This window comes from Rattus norvegicus, chromosome 8 (genome assembly GCF_036323735.1).
Source record: "Rattus norvegicus strain BN/NHsdMcwi chromosome 8, GRCr8, whole genome shotgun sequence".
NCBI classification, from domain to species: domain Eukaryota; kingdom Metazoa; phylum Chordata; class Mammalia; order Rodentia; family Muridae; genus Rattus; species Rattus norvegicus.
The window spans coordinates 68738526-68760532 of NC_086026.1; the positions used below are offsets into that span (position 1 = coordinate 68738526).

Sequence of the window (22007 nt, forward strand, 5' to 3'; positions counted from 1 at the left end):
TAAAAATAATACTTTAAGATTCAATTTGAAAAACCTTTAGGTTCCCAACAGTCTGTAAGAAATTTTTGTTGTTTTGCTATGTTTTGAGACATTGACACTTGTTCTGTAAACAAGACTGGCCTCAAACTCAGAAATGTCACTTGCCTCTGCCTCCGGCGTGCTCAAGGCGTGCATCACCACTATCCAGATAGAAACCTGTTTTTTGTTGTGTTTTTAATTCATATCATTTACATAAAATACTTAATTGAAAACTGTTTTCAACAGTGTTACAAAAGAAAACCCCAAGACTGTAATATCAATTGAAAACTTTCTGTTAGGAGAGGTCTGAAATAAGCCTGAAAGCAAATGACAATAAAAATCAATACACATTTCAGGGAAGGGGGTCAAAGCAGCCAAGAAGCATTTATCCTTCACAAACACAGGGAAAGCTGAATGGAATGTGCTTAACACAAGTTTTAGGAACCAACAAACATATTCATGGCTTTGTATTACAAAGCTGAGTTGAATAACTTAACTCTCAAAACACTGTTATCAAGTAAGTGGGGGCAATAGTTTCTAGCCCTAAAAAACCTATCAGGAGATAATTCATGGTCGCACATGTCTTTAGTCCCATCAGAGACAGTGACAATGGCAGAGGCAGAGAGGCAGAGAGGCAGAGAGGCAGAGAGGCAGAGAGGCAGAGAGGCAGAGAGGCAGAGAGGCAGAGAGGCAGAGAGGCAGAGAGGCAGAGAGGCAGAGAGGCAGAGAGGCAGAGAGGCAGAGAGGCAGAGAGGCAGAGAGGCAGAGGCAGGGAGATCTATGTGAGTTTGCAGCCAGCCAGCCAGTGCTGTAGTAAGACTCTTTCTAAAAACAAAACAAAAACCAACAAAAACAAACTACCAGAAGCATAACATCAAAAAGTATCTAACAGATAATGGAGTCACTATTAAATTATAATTCAAATACATGGTGTATAAAGGAAGCTCTACTTCCAAAATCACTTAATATCTGACTTAAACAGCTCCTTGAATATAAAATCAAATAGGAAAATGTTTCCATTCATTTCTCAGAACTTATATTCTCAGTTCCTAGTAAGCTGCAATTTTTACAATTAAGATTGCTTATAAAGTTGGTAAGAGTAAAAGGAAGCTGTTACCCTGACAAGAGCCACCAAATATCCAATTTAATGAACCACGAGGGTAATTAATACTGTCAATCTCCAACTCAGTAACTTTTACTCTTTTAAAACTAGACCGATTTTGAGAGGTAAAGTTTATAAACAAACATCCAAGAGAACAGAACCCTGCTCTAAAATCAGAGCACCAAGCCAAGCATCTAGTTTGACAGCTAGGAGACCTAACCAATTTCTCATTTTTGTTTTTATTGAATAAATGTCATTTATATGCCTAATACAGATTTAACATCGATGAATAATATCTTAACTAAACTAATAGGGAGATCTTATGTGTTCCAAGAAAGTTTTTAAGTGGTTTAAAAATGTATTTTTAGTCTGTGATATTCAAGAAGATATATCTAATAAGCTTAGGTAAAGCTTACATTTCATTTCCAAAATAAAGCAGAACTTAACCTGATATTTCCTAAACACTAAGTTCACTGTAAAATTTTCAATGCAAGAAACTGTAGCAATTATTACTTACACATTGGTTTGCTTACATGCATACTATTAAATAAATTGGTTCTTGCTTATAAATTCAATTCAATGGCTTTCTGTGTTACTTCTAAGTACAAAGCTAACAATATAGTTTCTTACCTTTCCATTAGCTTCTCTTTATCCCAATTGAAGTGGCTAAGGAGTATTCTCGTGATAGTTGCTGGATTCTGAAGGAGGAGGGGGGAAAAAAAACATTTTAAAGTAATTGTATCTCACTGGCTTTTTGTATGTGTGTGTATGTGTTTTTTTCTTCTGTGTAGTCCAGGCTGGCCTTGAATTCATAATTCTCTTGCTCCCAAATCCCAGGTGCTGGGATTGTTCGCATGCAACAAACCTAGCTCTTTCGGACATGTAAAAATAAAAAACACAGGCTGGATTTCAAGTTCCCTAATAATGCATTGAAATTTTCTGTCCTGATATATTTCTTTTCTACACCACTGCTGGAGCAAAAAGGCATTGCTGGGGGTTGGGGGTTTAGCTCAGAGGTAGGGCGCTTGCCTAGCAAGCGCAACGCCCTGGGTTCGGTCCTCAGCTCCCAAAAAAAAAAAAAAAAAAGGCATTGCTGTACCACTAAGTCCCACCCAAATACCCTCTCCTACATATTTATGTTCCAAAAGAGATATAAAATTTGCAAAATTTTAGTTTATTTAAATAACTCACCATGTAATAGTACATCCTTTATAGGGTTCAAAATAAGTCAAAAAGAAAGAAAATGGCAAAGGAAATACTGTATTAAGCCAACTGAGGACCTACACTGATAACCCCAGCACACGGGAAACTGAGGAAAAAGTCCATACTATATAACAAAATCCTATTTTGAGACGCAAACCAAAAGTATCAGGCATTGATTAAAATTAATTTATTGTACAGAGTATCTAACAGACTACCACATCAGCACTCTAAATGTAATTAATAAAACCTGTAAGCCCATATGTATCAAACAGTTTAAAGGAATCCAAAGTTCGTATACTTTACATATATTTAACTAAACCAACAAAACATCTGTGCCATGTAACAACACATATGTGTTCTTGGGTGCTCTTTCATATCAGGTTATTTACAGAAGTAACGCTAAAACTCTGAAGTAGAGTTTGCTGTTGTCACAGATATCCCCATGTCTCACTAAACTAGCAAGCTTAACTATCTGAGCACACTTTCTAACTTCCAGCACAATGAGGCCTGATGTGGTAGCTCACCTGTAATCTCAACATTGGGGAGGCTAAAGCAAGACTGCCGAGTTCCACGTTAGTTTATGCCACAGAATGAGGCCCTGTCTCAAAACCAGAAACCAATGGATAGTAAAAGGTCAGGGAACCCTGACATGTTCAAAGACATGAAAGCACTGCACAGTGTAGGAAGCAGAGCTTAAACTCAGGTCTGTTTTCACTTGTTTCATGTACAACTTTCTATATCAAAGATCAGTGCAAAAATATCTCTGTAGCCTAAATATCTCTGTTTCACTGTGGTTAATAATGGTATTAATGAAGTGTTGACTTAAAATAATCTAATAAGAGTGTCATTAACAATCAAATTATACACCTCCACTAAACAGTGTACCTGAAAGTTTCAGGAATTAAGTTTCAATTTACAAAGAAAACTGAAAGGATAACAAAGGTCGCTAGTGCCTCTTCTGAGTTCTAATAGCAATAGGTTATTGTAGCCGATTGCTGGTTTTATCAAAACTTTCTACAGAAGGTTTTCTTGACTCCTAGGTTCAATCTCACATTATTTAATAAAATATGAGGCAAGTTCACCTGGAAGCACTCATTGCCAAAATGACTTAGATTACTTGCTTCAGAGTAATTAGCTGGATAATCACTGTAAGTAAACTTGATAAAGAGAGGTGGTGGGAAATTGTATCTATCACAATGATTCTATAACAGGACATATATTAACTACATTATATAGCTTACTTAAGTCTCAAAGCACTCTGTAAACCAGGCACTGGCTCACGCCTGTTACATGAGCACTCCCAAAGTCAGGACGAGAATTACTGCAGGGCTAAAGCCAACCTAAGATATATATATATTGAGTTCCATCCATAATGAATGTTAAGGCCCTGTTTCAAAAAGCAAAAACAAAAAAGAAAAAAAAAAAAAACTCTGAAAGCACACTTTACTGGCTAGCTTGTTTTTTACATTTTTGTTTTTAAGAAAGACCTGCATCTAAGCATGTAATAGTCTCTTGCTTAGCCTCCCAAGTCCTAGGATCACAGACCCATTCTCTTCATGCCTAACTTTAAAAACCTTTGTAAATATGAGAAAAATAGAATTAGGTTACAAAACCTCACCTCAGGCATTAAGCAGGACGCCTGTAAACCTAAACTGTGATACTCTGTCCTTACTGCTCCTTTCATTATACCAGGGAGCAGAACCAGAAGGACTATTACTAACCCATAACTAACTGATCATGTACAGCCTTTACATTCCCCACCAAAAGGTTATTCAGAACAAGGTGGAAGGAAGAGCAGTCAGAATACAAGGAAGCACTAGGAACTTCTAGAGGGGCTAAAAAAAGTTCTATATTTTGAATGTCACATAAAAGTAACCTACGGATACAGCAGGCCCTGGCAGCGGTATGTATGTTTCAAGATCCCCAGTGGATGTCTCAACTGCAAACAATGGCAAAGTCTGAAATACAGGAACTGGAAAACATCATCGATTGATGATACACCCAATTGGGTTAAGAACACACAAACCCTAAAACTAAGACAGAAACTGGTCCTCGGTTGTGACAAACAGGCCTGACCGTGTGTTTTAGAGAGGATTGTGGCAACATTTGAACTTCGGATTGTCTTGGGGTTTCTTTTATTTTTTCTCCATCTTTATTAAATTGGGTATTTCTTATTTACATTTCAATTGTTATTACCTTTCCCAGTTTCCAGGCAAACATCCCCTTAACCCCTACCCCATTTTCTATATGGGTGTTCCCCTCCCTATCCTCCTCCCATTACCACCCTCCCCCCACACGCTCACTGAGAGTTCAGTCTTGGCTTTAGTATATGTGCTGCCGAAGCGAGCACTGTCTTGGGGTTTCTATTGCTGTGATAACTGAGAGAATTTATTCCATTTTACAGTCCATCATCTTCAGAAATCAAGAAAGGGGTTCAAGACAAGAACCTGGAGGAAGGAACTGATGCACAGGCCAAAGAGGAATGCTGCATGCTTTACTGTCTTTTCCCCCATGGTTTGCTCAGCCTACTTTCCTATAACATCTAGGACCTCTAAGCCAGGAGTGGAGCTTCCCACAAGTGAGCTGAGCCCTTCCATATAAATCAATCAATCAATCAAAAAAAAAAAAAAAAAAAAAAGCTCTCTTGCTTCTTGTTCTTTCCGTTTTCCCCTCTTCCCCTATGTCCCTTCTCTCCTCATTCCCTCCCCCTCCCCCCCTCGTGCTCGTGCTCACAGCCGGCCTCTACTCCTCTCCTCTTCTACTCTTCTTCTCTCATTAAACCTTTCCACATGGGGAAAAAACGCGCGCGCGCGCGCGCGCGCACACACACACACACACACACACACACACACACACACACACCATGAACTTTGTTCACAGGCAAATGTACTTGCACATTTCCTCAGTTAAAGCTCCCTTATGTCGTATGAAGCTGACATAAAACTAGCCAGCAGTTTGGAAAAGCCACTCAGTACTCAGAACTAGATAAGAGTGTTCAGAGTTGTGCAGACAACAGGATAGAAACCTTGCTTGTGAAGTTTCAGAAGTAAGTTTTGAGAGTCCCTTCAAGACTCTATTGGAGCTGGGCACAGTGGTCCATGCCTTTAATCCCAGCACACAGGAGGCAGAGGCTAGGGCTGGAGAATCTCTGACTTTGAGGCCAGCCTGAAATATGTGGCAAGTTCCAAGACTGCTTGCTATACTACACAGAAAGGCCCTGACTCTATCAGAGCCATCTGAAATTGAATTAACATCTGTGCTTCTGGTCAACAGGAGCTTTAGAATCAGCTGTGATTAACAAGAGACCAGACCACTAAAGCGAAAACCTCTGCTTGGATAATAAAATTGATGATGGTCAGCTAAGGGTTAACAATCAGCTGTGATCAAGAGGACAACAGAAACATTGACGCTCAAAATCTTCTGGGAAATGTTTCCTCAGAGTCAGCTAACAGAAGCTGTGGTCCAGAGAGGGCTAAGCATTTACTGTGATTTTCCACCTTCGGCCTGCAGAGTAGCTGGGAGAACTTCACACTGGCAGTCGAACCTCATAATGTGTAAGCATTTCCCAGGTGGTACTGGTTTTGAAGACTTGAGGAATCATGTAGAAAGGAGGCCTGCCATCATGTGGCAGGGCCACAGTCCTTGAAGAGTCCAGGAAAGGTAAAGGTCAGCTCAGCAACAGCAGAGACCCCAACATTTTGAAGATGCTGGTACCATGAGACAACTACAAGGACAGCAGCAGCTGTGAAGTGAAGCCAGCCTGAGCCAAGGAAACAAGCTGCTGTGTTGCCAACAGCAGAGCTGGAGAAATGAAGCCCTAGGGAGCCCAGAAGATCATTACTGAATCCTCATGGACTTGGGTTTTGCCTTGATTTTAACCGTGCCCAGATTCTTCCCTCTTGGATGAGTTAGCTTGTTTTTTTCACAAGTTAAGACACTTTGGAATTTTAGGGAAACTTTGGATGGTTTAAAGAGACTGTTTGAATTTATTTTTATTTTTTTAAAAACAGTATTATGCCTTTGCTAGAATTAAAGGTGTACACCACCACACCCAACTGTATGTTTGGATTTGGGGGTGGAAGAATGTGGGACTTTTAAATTTTTTTTATTTTATTTTGTAATATTTTATACCGTGCTATGGATATGAAATGTTGGGGGCATAAGAAAAGTTCTAGTTGAATAATGTTTGTGGGCCCAGCTGACAATGGGTCAATTATTACAGCTAGCTTTATGTCAAACTGACACAAGCTAGAGTCATCTGAGAAAATAGAACCTCATCATTAAGAAAACTCCACCAGGACAGCAAATGCTGGTGAGGATGTGGAGAAAGAGGAACACTCCTCCATTGTTGGTGGGATTGCAGACTGGTACAACCATTCTGGAAATCAGTCTGGAGGTTCCTCAGAAAATTGGACATTGAACTACCTGAGGACCCAGCTATACCTCTCTTGGGTATATACCCAAAAGATGCCACAACATATAACAAAGACACGTGCTCCACTATGTTCACAGCAGCCTTATTTATAATAGCCAGAAGCTGGAAAGAACCCAGATGCCCTTCAACAGAGGAATGGATACAGAAAATGTGGTACATCTACACAATGGAATACTACTCAGCTATCAAAAACAATAACTTTATGAAATTCATAGGCAAATGGATGGAACTGGAAAATATCATCCTGAGTGAGGTAACCCAATCACAGAAAAACATATGATATGCACTCATTGATAAGTGGCTATTAGCCCAAATGCTTGAATTACCCTAGATGCACAGAACACATGAAACTCAAGAAGGATGACCAAAATGCGAATGCTTCACTCCTTCTTTAAAAGGGGAACAAGAATACCCTTGGCAGGGAATAGGGAGGCAAAGTGTAGAACAGAGGCAGAAGGAACACCCATTCAGAGCCTGCCCCACATGTGGCCCATACATATACAGCCACCCAATTAGACAAGATGGATGAAGCAAAGAAGTGCAGGCCGACAGGAGCCAGATGTAGATCTCTCCTGAGAGACACAGCCAGAATACAGCAAATACAGAGGCGAATGCCAGCAGCAAACCACTGAACTGAGAATGGGACCCCCGTTGAAGGAATCAGAGAAAGAACTGGAAGAGCTTGAAGGGGCTCCAGACCCCATATGAACAACAATGCCAACCAACCAGAGCTTCCAGAGACTAAACCACTACCCAAAGACTATACATGGACTGACCCTGGACCTCATAGGTAGCAATGAATATCCTAGTAAGAGCACCAGTGGAAGGGGACGCCCTTGGTCCTGCCAAGACTGAAGCCCCAGTGAACGTGATTGTTGGGGGGAGGGTGGTAATGGGGGGAGGATGGGGAGGGGAACATCAATATAGAAGGGGAGGGGGAAGGGTTAGGGGGATGTTGGCCCGGAAACCGGGAAGGGGAATAACAACCGAAATGTAAATAAGGAATACTCAAGTTAATAAAGATTTTAAAAAAAAAAGAAAAGAAAGAAAAGAAAAGAAAGAAAACTCCACCAGATTGGCCTGTGAAGAAGCCTGTGAGATAATTTTTGATTGGTTGGTTGGTTGGTTGGTTGACTGATTTGGGATGACCCAGGTTACTGTGGGCAGTGCCAAACCTGGTAGGCAATCATAGCAACAGAAATCTTAACTAAGACATTATGCATGTATGAATATGTACACACATAGGGGCAAGGGGCAAATGTGTACAAACAACTAACAGAGGCCCAAAGAACCTTGAAAATAAACAGCAGGTAGACTGTATGGTGGGAAGGTAAAGAACAACCAAATGAAATGGTAGTGAAGCTGCCTGGAGGAGCAAGCCTGTAATCCCCAATACTCAGGAAGCTATAGGTCACAGGTTTAAATGCCAGTCGGGGCAAATGAAAAGATATTTAAAAGGCTAGGATCAACCTCAGTGGTAATGTGCTTGCCCACAATATAACAATCCCTGAATCCAATCTTCAGTACTGCAAATTCAGACAGATGGACAGAAAGAGGTAAGATCGCGTTGAATGTCCCATTAGGTTTTCTCCTGGTTTTGACCCAAGTATGCACCAAAGAGAAACTGTACAGTGATATATCACTGTGACTGAAGCTGACAGATATGAGGCACATATACAGGAGATGCTTTCAGAACAAATTACAATACAAATCACTACTGAAGTTCTAGAATCAACACCCCTACATAGGAATAGAGGCAAATACAAACCTAGCACAGTCTTTAAAGGCTAACAGGTAATGGAACTCTGCTTGTACAAGATGAGAAAGAACTTGCAGTTGTAGTCTACCTAGGATGACTTGTCTACTAAAACAAATCAAGTGTCCAAGATAGAATTCAAATCACCAGAAAAAGCGAAAACAAATTCTTACTGATTCTCAAAGGAGACCATAAAAGTTCATTTTTAGATATTACAATCATCAAAGAATTTCAGGGGCCAGTGAGTTGGCTGGCTCAGTATGGTAAAGGTTTGCCTCCAAACCTGATGATGTGAGTTCTGGGGATGGAAGGTCAGAAGGTGGAAAGAAGGAGAAAACTCCCACACATTACCACCTTCTGACTTAACACCCCAAAACACACACATACAAACAGAATTAGAAAAAAAATGTAAACAGTGAAACAGTCATCTCTTAAGAGTGGACATCTGAAACTTAAGTCAAACTAAGTCAAGAAAGAAACATGGACTACAGAAAAAAGCAACAAGGGTAAATATCTAATTATTATGAGCTACTTCTCTGTGTTTTTATTTAACTTGGTACAATTACTATCTCTTTTACTCCTGAATTCTTCAAAGCATAAAACTGTCAAACCAAAAATTGTTAACACATTAAAGGAAGAGTTAAATCTATATGAAATACAAAGAGAAAAGTAAAGATATGAATCCAACCACATTCAAAGTCCATTAAAAAAAATAATAAACCAGGGGCTGGAGGGATGGCTCAGCGGTTAAGAGCACCGACTGCTGTTCCAGAGGTCCTGAGTTCAATTCCCAGCAACCACATGGTGGCTCACAACCATCTGTAATGGGATCTGATGCCCTCTTGGATATCTAGAGAGAGTGACAGTGGGTGTTGTCACATAAAATCTTAAAAGGGATGATGATGATGATGATGATGATGATGATGATGATGATGATGATGATGATGATGATGATGATGATAATAAAAACCAGAGCAGGGTTTGATGGCACACCTCTTCAGCCCCAGCATTCAGGAAGCAGAAGCAGGCAGATTTACTTGAGCCTGAAGCCAGCCATTCCAGGACAACCAGCTCTATAGATAAGTAGATGAATGGATAATCCAAAATGATGACGTGCTCCTGTAATCACAGCACTGAGGGAGGCAAAGTCAAGAGGAATAAAAGTTCAAGGCCAAACTCAGCTACAGGAAACAATCTCAAATCCCTTATTCCAAATATACAAAGAAAATTATTAAATCTGTTTTGTTTTGTTTTGTTTTAAAACAGGCTCTGACTTAGTCCCAGCTGGCCTTAAATGTGCTACTATATAAAAATCAAAATTAGAAAATATTTATGATCCTGAGTTAGGCAAATAATTCTTAGAAACAACATCCAAAGCACAATCCTTAAGAGTAAAGTGATACATTTTAATTCATCAAAACTCAAGATTCTGTTTGTTATTGTGGCTTTACACCGTAATCCCAACATCTGCGAGACTAAGTCAGGAAGATAACCACAAAACTGAGGCCAGTCTGTATATGTAGATAGTACCAAAATAGACTGGGCTACAGAGTGAGATGAATTAGAAAAAAAGAATGAAGGAGGACTGAGGACGAGAAGGAGGAAGAGGAAGAATACTACGATGAAGACAAGTCGTTCATATAGAGATACACTAGGAAAAGGGTATCTGCAAAAAGGATAAAATAAGCTGTAAGTCTCCACCCTCATTCTGACAAAAAGAACTTACAAAATTCCCGTTTGAATAGTCATTTCTAAGCTACCCCCAAGTAAAAGAAAGGTAAAAATAAAGGTGAAAGGTAAAAGAAATGTCCTCTGTACTGTGATGATTCCCCAAAGATGTTTCCAACAGATTACTTTCACATTTTAAGGGATCTAAATCAAAATTTAATGCTTAACTGACTATACTAATGTAGCAGATCCATGGTACTTTGAAGCCTTCCCTAAGTGAACACACAAACTAAATATGATCCAGATGCTCTAACACTTGTAAGTACACCTGGCAAAGGCCACCATGGTTCTTCACCCGTCCAGGAAGAAAACTGCTTTGTCATTTTAAGTTTGGAAAATCACTTATCTATCCATTTTATGAAGGAAATTGTTTCTGTCAATGTCAGGTTTAGAAGATCAAAGAGATTTCAACCTCTAGGAAAAAGTCATGAGGACTCAGGAGATGGCTTCAGTGGGCAAGAGTGTAGGCTAAGCAATAATGAGGATGTCAGTTTGATCTCTAGCAGCAGTAGAAAAACAGACATGATCAATCACTGGAGGACCCAGATTAGAGAGCTTGATGGACAACTAATCTAGACAAAATTCAGATAATATTCAGATAAAAAAAAGCAAGACACCTGACAACCACCTTGCAGCCTTTGAGTGACCAGATGTGTACACACACACACACACACACACACACACACACACACACACACACAAAATGTCATGAGTTTAACCAATAATTAAGATGCTTCTACTGGGGCTGTAGAGATGGCTCAAGAAGAGCATTTGTTGCTCTTCCAGAGGACCTGGTTCAGTTCCCAAACCACACATGGCAGCTTCCCATGGCAGTCTGTAGCCCCATTCCCAGTGGATTCAATGCCCTCTTCTGGCATACATGTCAAAAAATTTAAAAATTTAGAAAAAAAATTTACAAAGAGACATCAGTGCTATCAATCTATAAATCAATGTAAAATAAATAATTTCTTAGCCAGGCAGCGGAGGTGGAACATGCCTTTAATTCCAGTACTCAGAAGACAGAAGCAGGCAAATCTTTTAGTTTGAGGATAGCCTGGCTACATAGTGAACTCCAGGACAGTCAGGGCTACATAGTTTAAAAGCAAAACAACCAAAACCAAACAAATTAAATTCTCTAGTAGTGACTGAAGTCAGACAAAGATTTAAAACATAGTCCAGGAAGATAGTTCAGGAGGTAAGGCACCCACTGCCGAAGCCTAACAGACTTAAGTTTGGTCCTAGGATCGTAAAGTGGAAAAAAGCCAACCCCTTCAGGATGTTCGAGCCACAGCACATACACAATTTTTATAATGTAATAAAATTTTTAAAAAGATTGACAATACACTATTATAGTTATAAAACTCTACGCATGTATTAAGTAAAATAATCCAAAACAGTTATTTGATTGAATTAAATTTGGTGTTTTTTCTTTTTTTTTTTTTTTGGTTCTTTTTTTCTGAGCTGGGGACCGAGAACCCAGGGCCTTGCACTTCCTAGGCAAGTGCTCTACCACTGAGCTAAATCCCCAACCCCAGTGTTTTTTCTAAAACACCCTAAAACTACATAGTGCCTATATGCCACGTGTTCCTTTGCCATGAGTCTTTTTAAACCGTTTTTTGATTCATAGACTTACGTGAGGCTGTGTGAGTATATGCAAACTGCATAGCTTTGGGAACCCCTCAATGGCCAGAAAAGAGGATCAAATTCTCTAGAACTGGATTCTAAGTGCTAGGAACAGAACCCAGCTTCTCCTCAGTAAGAATAGTGCTAAAATTCAACCACTTCTCCATTTCTCCAGTCCACATGAGGTAATATATACATATACACATACATACATATATATTTTTTTAACTTTAAATGTGTATGCCTAAGTTGGTATATGTGTGCCACATGTGTGTAGAAGCCCATGGAGACCATAAGAGAGCACTGGATCCTCTGGAACTAGAGCTGTAGTTGGTTGTGAGTCACCATATGGATGCTGGGATCTAAACCTGTGCAAGGGCAGCAAGTACACTAAGCCACTGAACCCTTTCGCAGTGATTTTAATTATTGAATTCTACACTATTATTTGGTAAGGATATTGGTTTTAAAATGTATTTGTGAAAGAAGAGCTGGTGTAGATACTGTGCGATTCTGTTATTAAGTAGTTGGAAACTAAGTTGTAGCTTGATGGCAGCTTAAAGACTTGACTTAGCTCGTGCAACTGGGTGGGAATGAAAACAGATCCTCCCCCTTCTTCCTGCCTCCTTCCTAACCAGACTCAGGACCTTGCACAAGTAGCACTCTACATTCGAAAGTTACAACCTCTCTTAGTAGGTCATCATCTTCAGAGAAAAAAGGTCACATACAAATTTTATGCTACTCGACTCACTTTATGCTGGAAGTGACTTGGGTTTTTCTTTTAATTTTTTTATTAATTTATTTTTTTATTAATTAATTTATTTTATTTATATGGGTACACACCAGAAGAGGGCATCAGAGATCCCATTATAGATGGATGTGACTTGGTTCTTAATGATGAAGTATGGGGGAAAAATGATGAAGCATAGAATATTAAATCTTGAGCTCCTCTGTTATCAAGCATTCATTTTTTTATTGTTTATAAATATACCCTGTTGATTAACATACCCATTGGTATACAGTTAAATTTTTATAGAAGAAATTAAAAATTTTTTTAAAGATTTATGTATTTATGAGTACACTGTTGCTATCCTCAGACACACCAGAAGAGGGCATCAGATATCATTACAGATGGTTATGAGACACCGTGTGGTTGCTGAGATTTGAACTCAGGACCTCTGGAAGAGCAGTCAGTGCTCTCAACCACTGAGCCATCTCTCCAGCCCAAAAAAAATTGTTTTGAGACAAGGTTTCACTGTGTAGCCCTGGCTGTCCTGAGAACTTGCTCTGTACACCAGACTGCCCCTCCCTGCCTCCAGAACATTAGAACTGCCACTACACTGACCTTTGTTTTTAGTTTTTAGTTTGTTTGCTTAAAATAACAGGGCCTCTCTGTAAGTCCTAGAACTAACTCACTATGTAGACCAGGTTATCCTGGACCTCAAAGAGATCCTCCAGCCTCTGCCTCCCCAGGATTAAAGCTGCCCACTACACCTGACTTCAGTTATACTTTCTTTTGTTTCTTCTGTTTTCATATTCAATAATATCTATCAACATCCTAGTGGGTTAGCACTGCACTTCATGTACCTTTCTCTAATCTTTCTTGGAAAAATTAAGTCATAATGTTTAATTAAACTCCATTCATTGTTTTTAATTTTTAAATAACAAAGTCCGAGAGAAGAGGTGAAAATTACCTCAGAATAAATAAAATTCCCCCAAGCTATGAACAAACACAAGTTTTACAGTTCAAAGAGTGCTAAAGGCAGGGGTTGGGGATTTAGCTCAGTGGTAGAGCACTTGCCTAGAAAGCACAAGGCCCTGGGTTCCGTCCTCAGCTCCGAAAAATAGAAAGAAAAAAAAAAAAAAAAAAGAGTGCTAAAGGCCTACCTAGCACAACAAACTACAAGATTCACAAACTTCTCTTTGGAATACCAAGGTTATAACCTAAAAAAAGAAAATCCCAGGAAGACATACATATAAGCAACAATGAAGACAGAGGCATTTTCTACCACAAAGATTTCCATCTATATAGTTTCCTTCTAGATAATCTCATAATCATGCTTGAAAGGACTTCAAAAATTATCAGGGCATAGTGACTAACATCTTTGAAAATGTTTAGATTAAGGATCTCAAACATTAAATCTAAGGATCAAAGGCTCCAAGATCAAAGGCTCAAACAACGGTGTAAAAGGGTATAGCTGAAAATGCATGAAAAGAAATTGAGGGAAAGGGGGTTGGGGATTTAGCTCAGTGGTAGAGCGCTTGCCTAGCAAACGCAAGGCCCTGGGTTCGGTCCCCAGCTCTGGAAAAAAAAAGAAAAAAAAAAATAAAAAAATAAAAAGAAATTGAGGGAAAGCAAATGCTGTAAAAAGGAATCCAAGTAGAGTGCAGAGAAGATGCAACAGATCTTAAAGCCTGTTCACAGGACGCCCGGGCATCGACACTTAGGTCTGTAAAAACGATGTAGAGCTACAGGCATCACTCAGCATGAACAACAGACCCTGGATTCAAATGTAGCACATACATACAAAGTAAGTAGCGATATGAAGCTAGAGATAGCTAAGCAGTTAAAAACCCTGACTACTCTTCTAGAACCCAGGTCCAATTTCCAGCACTCATGGGGCAGCTCACTGTCTTTTAACTCCAGTCTGAGGGGATCCGATGCCTTCTAGCCTCCATGAGTACCAGGAATGCACATGGTACACAGATATGCATGTAAACAAAACACCCATATGCATAACTTTTAAAAAGTAGTAACAGCATAATATACTGCTTGTAATATCATTTTATGTAGTGATATCATTAAATAATATTTTTTAAACCATGATTCCATTCAATGGTAGCACTTAAATTCAAGTTAGGGCTAAGGATAGCGATTGCATTATGTACACACACATCTCTTAGTTGGTATAATACCTGCCTAACACAAAGCCCTGGGTTCAATCCCCAGCACTACATAAAACCAGACCTAGCACTCCAAATCTGTAAGTGCTATACACAATGGAGACAGAAGAAGCAAGGTTACTTTTGGCTACAATTCTGAAGCCAGCTTAGAATACATGAGATGATGTCTCAAAAACAAATTCAGCATAAACAATTTATAAAATGTTATAAGACAAAGACTTAAAAAGTAACATTAAGTAGGATTTTTCAAAGAGGATAGAGAAAAGTGAAAGGCATGATGTGAAAAGGAAAGGCAGAGTGCCAAAGATGCAAAACAGAAACAAAGAGTAGTATATATGCAACTCACTAGAAAATACAACTCCTTTTTGTTCTTACTTGTGGCCAGAAGCCACAAAATTTACCTTATTTGCTGTATTTATATTTGCTCAGAAGTTCCATTCCTAGAGTCCAAATCTCAGCTGGCAACCATTATAACTCCAGTTCCATTATCTGATACCCACTTCTATCCTCTGCTTGGACCAGGGAGACATACAAATAGGCAAACCACCCATACACATTTAAAAGAAAGAAAGGAGAGGGTGGAGGGTGGAGGGGCAGGGGTGGAGGGTGGAGGGGCAGGGGTGGAGGGTGGGGATTCATTAAGACAGGTGTAAAGACAAGCAAGGTGATAGTAGTGATTTGTGCCTAGGATCCCAGCACTGGGGAAATAGGACTAGGAACTCAAGGTCTTTCTTAGTTACACAGAAAAGTGTGTGTGTGTGTGTGTGTGTGTGTGTGTGTGTGTGTGTGTGTGTGTGAAATGAAATAAAATTTTGGATAAATGTAAATTAAAAACAAGAAAAAGTTTACCAGACTAATAAAAATCTGAAAATATCTAAGATCCACATAAAGAAACCAATATATACACTGGTGTAAAGGAGACCAATATATACAACACTGGTGTAAAGGAGACCAATATATACAACACTGGTGTAAAGGAGACCAATATATACAACACTGCTGTAAAGGAGACCAATATATACAACACTGCTGTAAAGGAGACCAATATATACAACACTGCTGTAAAGGAGACCAATATATACAACACTGCTGTAAAGGAGACCAATATATACAACACTGCTGTAAAGGAGACCAATATATACAACACTGCTGTAAAGGAGACCAATATATACAACACTGCTGTAAAGGAGACCAATATATACAACACTGCTGTAAAGGAGACCAAAACTTGAAATCATCTTTACTCATAAAAATTATTACAAGAAAACATTACACACGCACGCACGCACACACACACGCACGCACGCACGCACGCACGTCCCAGAATGACTAACAACTGGGCAAATGAAAAACCAATAGAGTACAGAAAAAAGAAAGTATGGTAAGTGATATAATCCTGTAATCTACAGTATAAATCTACAGTAAATTTAACCTACAATAATCTACAGTATGCTGTTAAATGAGAACTAAGTCTGCAGAAGTAAAATGGTATTTGACAAAAATAAGCACAAATATGACCATTTTCTTCATAGATCATCCAGTTATGAGCTAAAATGCACTGACAGGACTGGAGATAAAGCTCAGTGGGGAGCACCTGCCTAGCATGCATGCGATCAGAGTCAATCACCAGTACTGAAAAAAAAATTCATTAAAACAGAAAGTTCAGTAGTAAAATTAAGGAAATGCTTTTTAAAAAAATCACTGAGTATGATTTAGTTAAAAGATTAAGTTCAAAAGTTTAGAAAATTCACAGCTTCATTCTTATCTTGAATCAGTTTTCATAAGAACATAAATTAATCAAATTGTATCAAATTGTCACAACTTTCTTTTCTTTCTTCTCCTTTTTTTCCCCCCACATTTATTTATGGATAGAGAGCACTCATGCCACAGGACAACTTTTGAGAAACCAGTTTTCTCCTTCCACTGTATCAATCCTAGGGATCAAATTCTGGTTGTCATCAATCTTGGTACCACCTGTCTTTACCCACAATATTCATTCTTATTAATGTAACTTAGATGTACAAAGTAATGAACTTCATTGCAGTATCATCACACATTCACATGATGTATGTGGACCATATCGATCCACTCCACATTGTCTCTTCCCTATGCCTCTGCCACAGAGTGCCCTTATTCTTCCCTACAGGCCATCCAGCCTTCTCTTGTCATAGTTTCCCCTTTTCTAGGTTTCTTGCATAGTATGCATTTTTGAAGAGAAGAAAGGTAAAAAACAAAAGTTACATTTAATAGTGGCAGAACCAGAATCAGATCCTAGGCTTCTAATATTCACAAGTTATTTGTATTTATTTTACTTTGGGCTATTAAGTCTAGTGATTTTTAAGAAATCCTTTATTCAGGATGAATGGGTTTTTTCAATGTCCATATCATAAAGAGGTTAAAAATAAAGGCTTGTGATTTACTTTGAAGTACCTAAAATACAATTGGGAGAGGATGAAGCATAAAAAAGCAAAAAAAATTAACAAAGACGCAAAAGAATACTATCTTTTTTTTTTCGGAGCTGGGGACCGAACCCAGGACCTTGCGCTTACTAGGCAAGCGCTCTACCACTGAGCCAAATCCCCAACCCAAAGAATACTATCTTAAATCTAAACTTTGTTTTGCAACTTTTAATTCAAAACACTCTTTCTATGGTATGCCATAAAGATTCACTTCCAAACAATCCTACACTACTAGATCTCAACACAGTAGATTAAGTTTATTACATACAATATTAACTACCGCCACCATGAAGCCTCTAGTACTAAACCTCACGTAAGGACTTTTTTTTTTTTTTTTTTTTGGAGCTGGGGACCGAACCCAGGGCCTTCCAAGCGCTCTACCACTGAGCTAAATCCCCAACCCCACGTAAGGACATTTAACATTTCCAGCTTACAGTCATTCTGAAAACTAAACAGTCTTCACTGAAGACCTAATACTCGTTTTAATCTACCTTTTTATCTGGGAAATCATAAGAAGCAACAGTATTAATTTCCCCAGGAAAAAAAAAGCAAATCCCTTTCCTTTCAGAAACAAAAAAAAAAAAAAGTATTGCAAATACGGTCACCATTCATTATCTCTGCAGTTCCTTACTTTACAGCCAACCACAACAATATAAGCAACATTTCTGTACTATGTACTTCATGGTTTCTGTTTGGGGAAGTGTTTAGGAGTACTGGGGACCATATCCAACCTGGATTCAAGGCAAGTACCAGAACTTGTGCTGGAACTACATCCTTAGCCATAGGTAAAACTTAAGTTCCTAAAATTCATCGGTAACTTAGGTTACAGAAGACACTACAAAAGGCTAGTATCCTTTCATTCTGATATTTAAAAAGCAGCAGAGAAACAAATAGGAGCTGCTACTGCAATTGTCATATAGCATATCAGTATTGCAAATATTTAAGTAGAATTCACTAGAGTGTCTCAAAGACATTTATGAAAGGACAACCTGCAAGATGCAGACTCCTTTTATCATATACACAAGCAAAAATCAACCCATCCTTCCTCCTTCTCAGTTTCCAAAATGGGTACCTATTACAATATAATCTCCCAAAAATCAGTCTGGTCTATGAATCAAGCTCATACTAATATAATATCCACTATCAAATCATCTTTAATCACTCAATATTTCTAACAAAGATGGTAGTAAATACCTATTTACTTATTGGTCTAAATGTCAATCAAGTGGTGGCCCTCTGTTTAAATGAAATAAATAAGGGTTTAACTCAGTAGTAGTTTTACAATCATATATACATGCTATGGACTTACCCCCAACACCACAGAATAAAATAAATCAATCCATGCTTTTTACAAATAGTTTAAGTTTGCTTTCCTAGAACAGGCTTTCCCATAAAGATGTACAGAATAATTGTTGGGTCTTTAAATAATGAAGTACTTGCTGCTGGTGTGTGTATATGCACTTAATAATCCTTTAATGGCTTGTCTTTTTAATGATTCTGTCCTACCTTTGCTGCTGCAGCCCGCCTGTCCTTTGCATCACTGAATTCAAACTTCTGGAAGTACCCAATATGCACTGTAACAGACAGATGGACAGATCAATGGGCCACAGCGGCAAAGGCCAGAGACACAGACTTGATAAATTAAAATCAAGGTATACCAAGGGGAGGGCAAAACTAGAAAAGAAAAAGTATCTGCCTCTACCCGTCTATAGCAAAATTCTTGAACTTGATGTCTGCAACCCTCCCATACTTGATAAAGTATTCTTTTTGCTTTTCTTGTTTTTATCTAGTTTATTCTTTTGAAACTGCACCTCATATAGCCCAAGCTAGCCTGACCCCCCAACCCTGAGCCTCCTCTCCCCACCTCCCCAATACTGGGATTATAGGTGTGTGCCATCGTTCTCAGTTTTATGCAGTACTGGGAACTAGACCCAGCGCTGTGTGCATGCACTCTGTGACCTCAGCTACACCCCAACCTCAAACAAAGTATTCTTAATTACAAGTTCTTTTTCACAAGTACAGTAAAATACCAACATAACATGCAACAAAAACGCATCAGTTACAGCAGTTAACAGATACAGCAGGTATTTTTGTAACCCTGCCCATTTCTTTAAATAGAGGTGACTCTTCATAAACAACCAATTACCGCATCTAAACTTTCTATACCAAAGCTAACCTACCAATTACCACATGCAGAAAATAACTAATGTCTTCATAATTACAGAAAGAAACGTAAAAATGACAGAATAAAACTCCTAATTCAGCATTTACCATTCTACATTGTTTTATTATATAAAGTAGGATTGCTAGCACACCTACATAAGACTGCTTTGAAGGCTCACTAACAGTACCAAGAGGTACCAAGGCCCATTACATTACCATAGTGAAGCATGGGGAGGGAGGGAGGGAGGGAGGGAGGGAGGGAGGGAGGGAGGGAGGGATGGATAGATAGATAGATAGATAGATAGATAGATAGATATAACTCTAAACTAGAATTTTTAAAAGTTTAGAAGTTTTAAAAGTCTATAACTAGGCTGGAGAGATGGCTCAGTGGTTTAAGAGCACTGACTGCTCTTCCAGAGGTCCTGAGATCAAATCCCAGCAACCACATGGTGGCTCACAACCATCTGTAATGATATCTGATGCCCTCTTCTGGTGTGTCTGAAGGCAGCTGCAGTGTACTCATATATAATAAATAAATAAAATAAATCTTTTTTTTAAAGCCTATAACTTCAAATTCATAGTCCCATTTCAAGAGGCTTCTACTTAATATTTCTAAATGCTGACAAGTCAGTCAAACTATTACACTTGTGTACAGCCAAAAGCAGTAATTTAATCAATTGTTTACATGAGTCTAAAATAAAACAATCATGCTACATGTTTAAGAAAGGAAAGGTTCGGGCTGGAGAGATGGCTCAGCGGTTAAGAGCACCCGACTGCTCTTCCAGAGGTCATGAGTTCAATTCCCAGCAACCACATGGTGGTTCACAACCATCTGTAAAGAGATCTGATGCCCTCTTCTGGTGTATCTGAAGACAGCTACAGTGTACTTATATATAATAAATGAATTAAATCTTTAAAAAAAAAAAAAGAAAGAAAAGAAAAGAAAGGTTCTGTTCATCCTTCTATTTCCAGGGATTTTTCCTTGTAATCCATTAAAACCTGGAACAGGGAAAGGGATGACGTTAAGTCATGAAAAAAGTTTCACCAATGTTCATTCTACAGACTGACTAGTCACTTCCCTGTCGGCATTACAGACAAAAAAGTCAATTATCTTAATACCCACTTACTACCCATCTCTGTACTGACCTACTATCCTTTTGACTCTCAGGTAAACTCTTCAGACTACATTAGAAATGTGTAATTAGCAGACTACTAGCTTCCATCAATCCAAAAGCTAATACAGACTGCATAGTCTCTGTCTATGGCAGAGACTCCCAGATTTGATTTAATTTGTCTACCCGAATTCCCCATTAAATACGGCAAACACAATGGCTTGGAACATTCTTTTATTCTGACAATAAAAAGTTCACATAACCACTTCCAGTGGAACCTGTCATTCACAGTCACCTGAATCTGTAGTCCTTCATACTCAACTTAGACTATCTCCCACTCCAGAGCAAGACAATAACCAAATACAGTGCCTGATCTTTGCCTTAAAGATATGAGGGGACTAAGAACATAACGGTGGCTAGGGAAGGCTTGTCTACTCTAAGCTCAATTCCCAAGCAAAATTATTATTGGATAGCTGAAGAAATTTCTGGTAATTTTCATGGCTCATATCACAAAAAAATTAACTCTAAAATGGTTAGGTGGTTTTTATTATAGTCACAATGATGTCAAACATTCATTTCATAACATTTTAATCACTATAAAAGTTAGCTATTTTTTCGCCATTCTTCCCATCTAGCCTCTGATAATTACTGACCTCTCTCTATTGATTTGCCTACTCTGGACATTCACAAATTATTATAAGGCACAGTATGTGGTCTATTGTGCCAAGCTAATGCTACCATTTAATTTTAACTATCTAGGAAAACCAGCAAAGCAAGGAGTTTGCAATGGATACCAAACAGGTATATTTCAGTGTGTGAACACAATAGCAATTCAGTCAAGACTATTAAAATGCTATTTAAATCTAGAGTTACACTATTTTATAGGTAAGAAAACAGAATTCATCAAAATGAATTGACACAAAACTACACAGATGAGCAAAGACAAAGTTGAAACTGAATTTAGGACTCCAAGATGTTTAAATGCTTAACAAAATTATGTTTTCTTGTAAATTATTTCACCATTTCTCACTAATGACCAGTAGCCAACAGGTGCTTCTGCACTAATTCCACCAGAGCTGAAATGTTTCATACAGCCCCAGCAAATAAGTCTATCTCAACAGCATTACACTAAATCCTTCAAAATCATGCACTGCCTTCTTACTGACTGTCCATCTCCTATCACTGTACTTCCCAATAATCAGGAGTGACAGCGTCTCACCATTCACTCAACACCCTGACCACTAACCAGTCCTTTGTCTGCTGCCTTAGTAAGTTATTAACTATTTCTATTTTCTGTCCCCTCCCCCCACTCCCTGGCCAGTTTCTGGAGAAAAGTTCTCTCTACAAAACCCTAGCTGTCCCAGAACTCACTATGTAGACCATAGACCAGACTGGCTTCAAATTCAAGAGGTCTGCCTGTCCCTGCCTCTGCCTCTAGAGAGCTAGAATTTAAGGTGTGCCCCACCATGTTCAGATTATGATCATTTTTTTTAAATCAGCCTCTATC

At 38.7% G+C, this 22007-nt stretch overlaps 1 protein-coding gene across 3 annotated transcripts in view; it reads right to left on the minus strand.

Moving 5' to 3' along the window:
- Arih1 (ariadne RBR E3 ubiquitin protein ligase 1) overlaps positions 1–22007 on the minus strand; it is a 102450-nt gene that overhangs the window by 65327 nt on the left and 15116 nt on the right. For 2 of the 3 annotated variants that reach the window (NM_001013108.3, XM_063265128.1), the window contains exon 2: positions 1751–1818. In NM_001013108.3, the coding sequence (NP_001013126.2) occupies positions 1751–1818 (68 nt within the window). Of the gene's footprint in view, positions 1–1750; positions 1819–18731; positions 18800–22007 lie in introns of all 3 variants that reach the window. The other variant, XM_063265127.1, reaches the window with a different exon arrangement.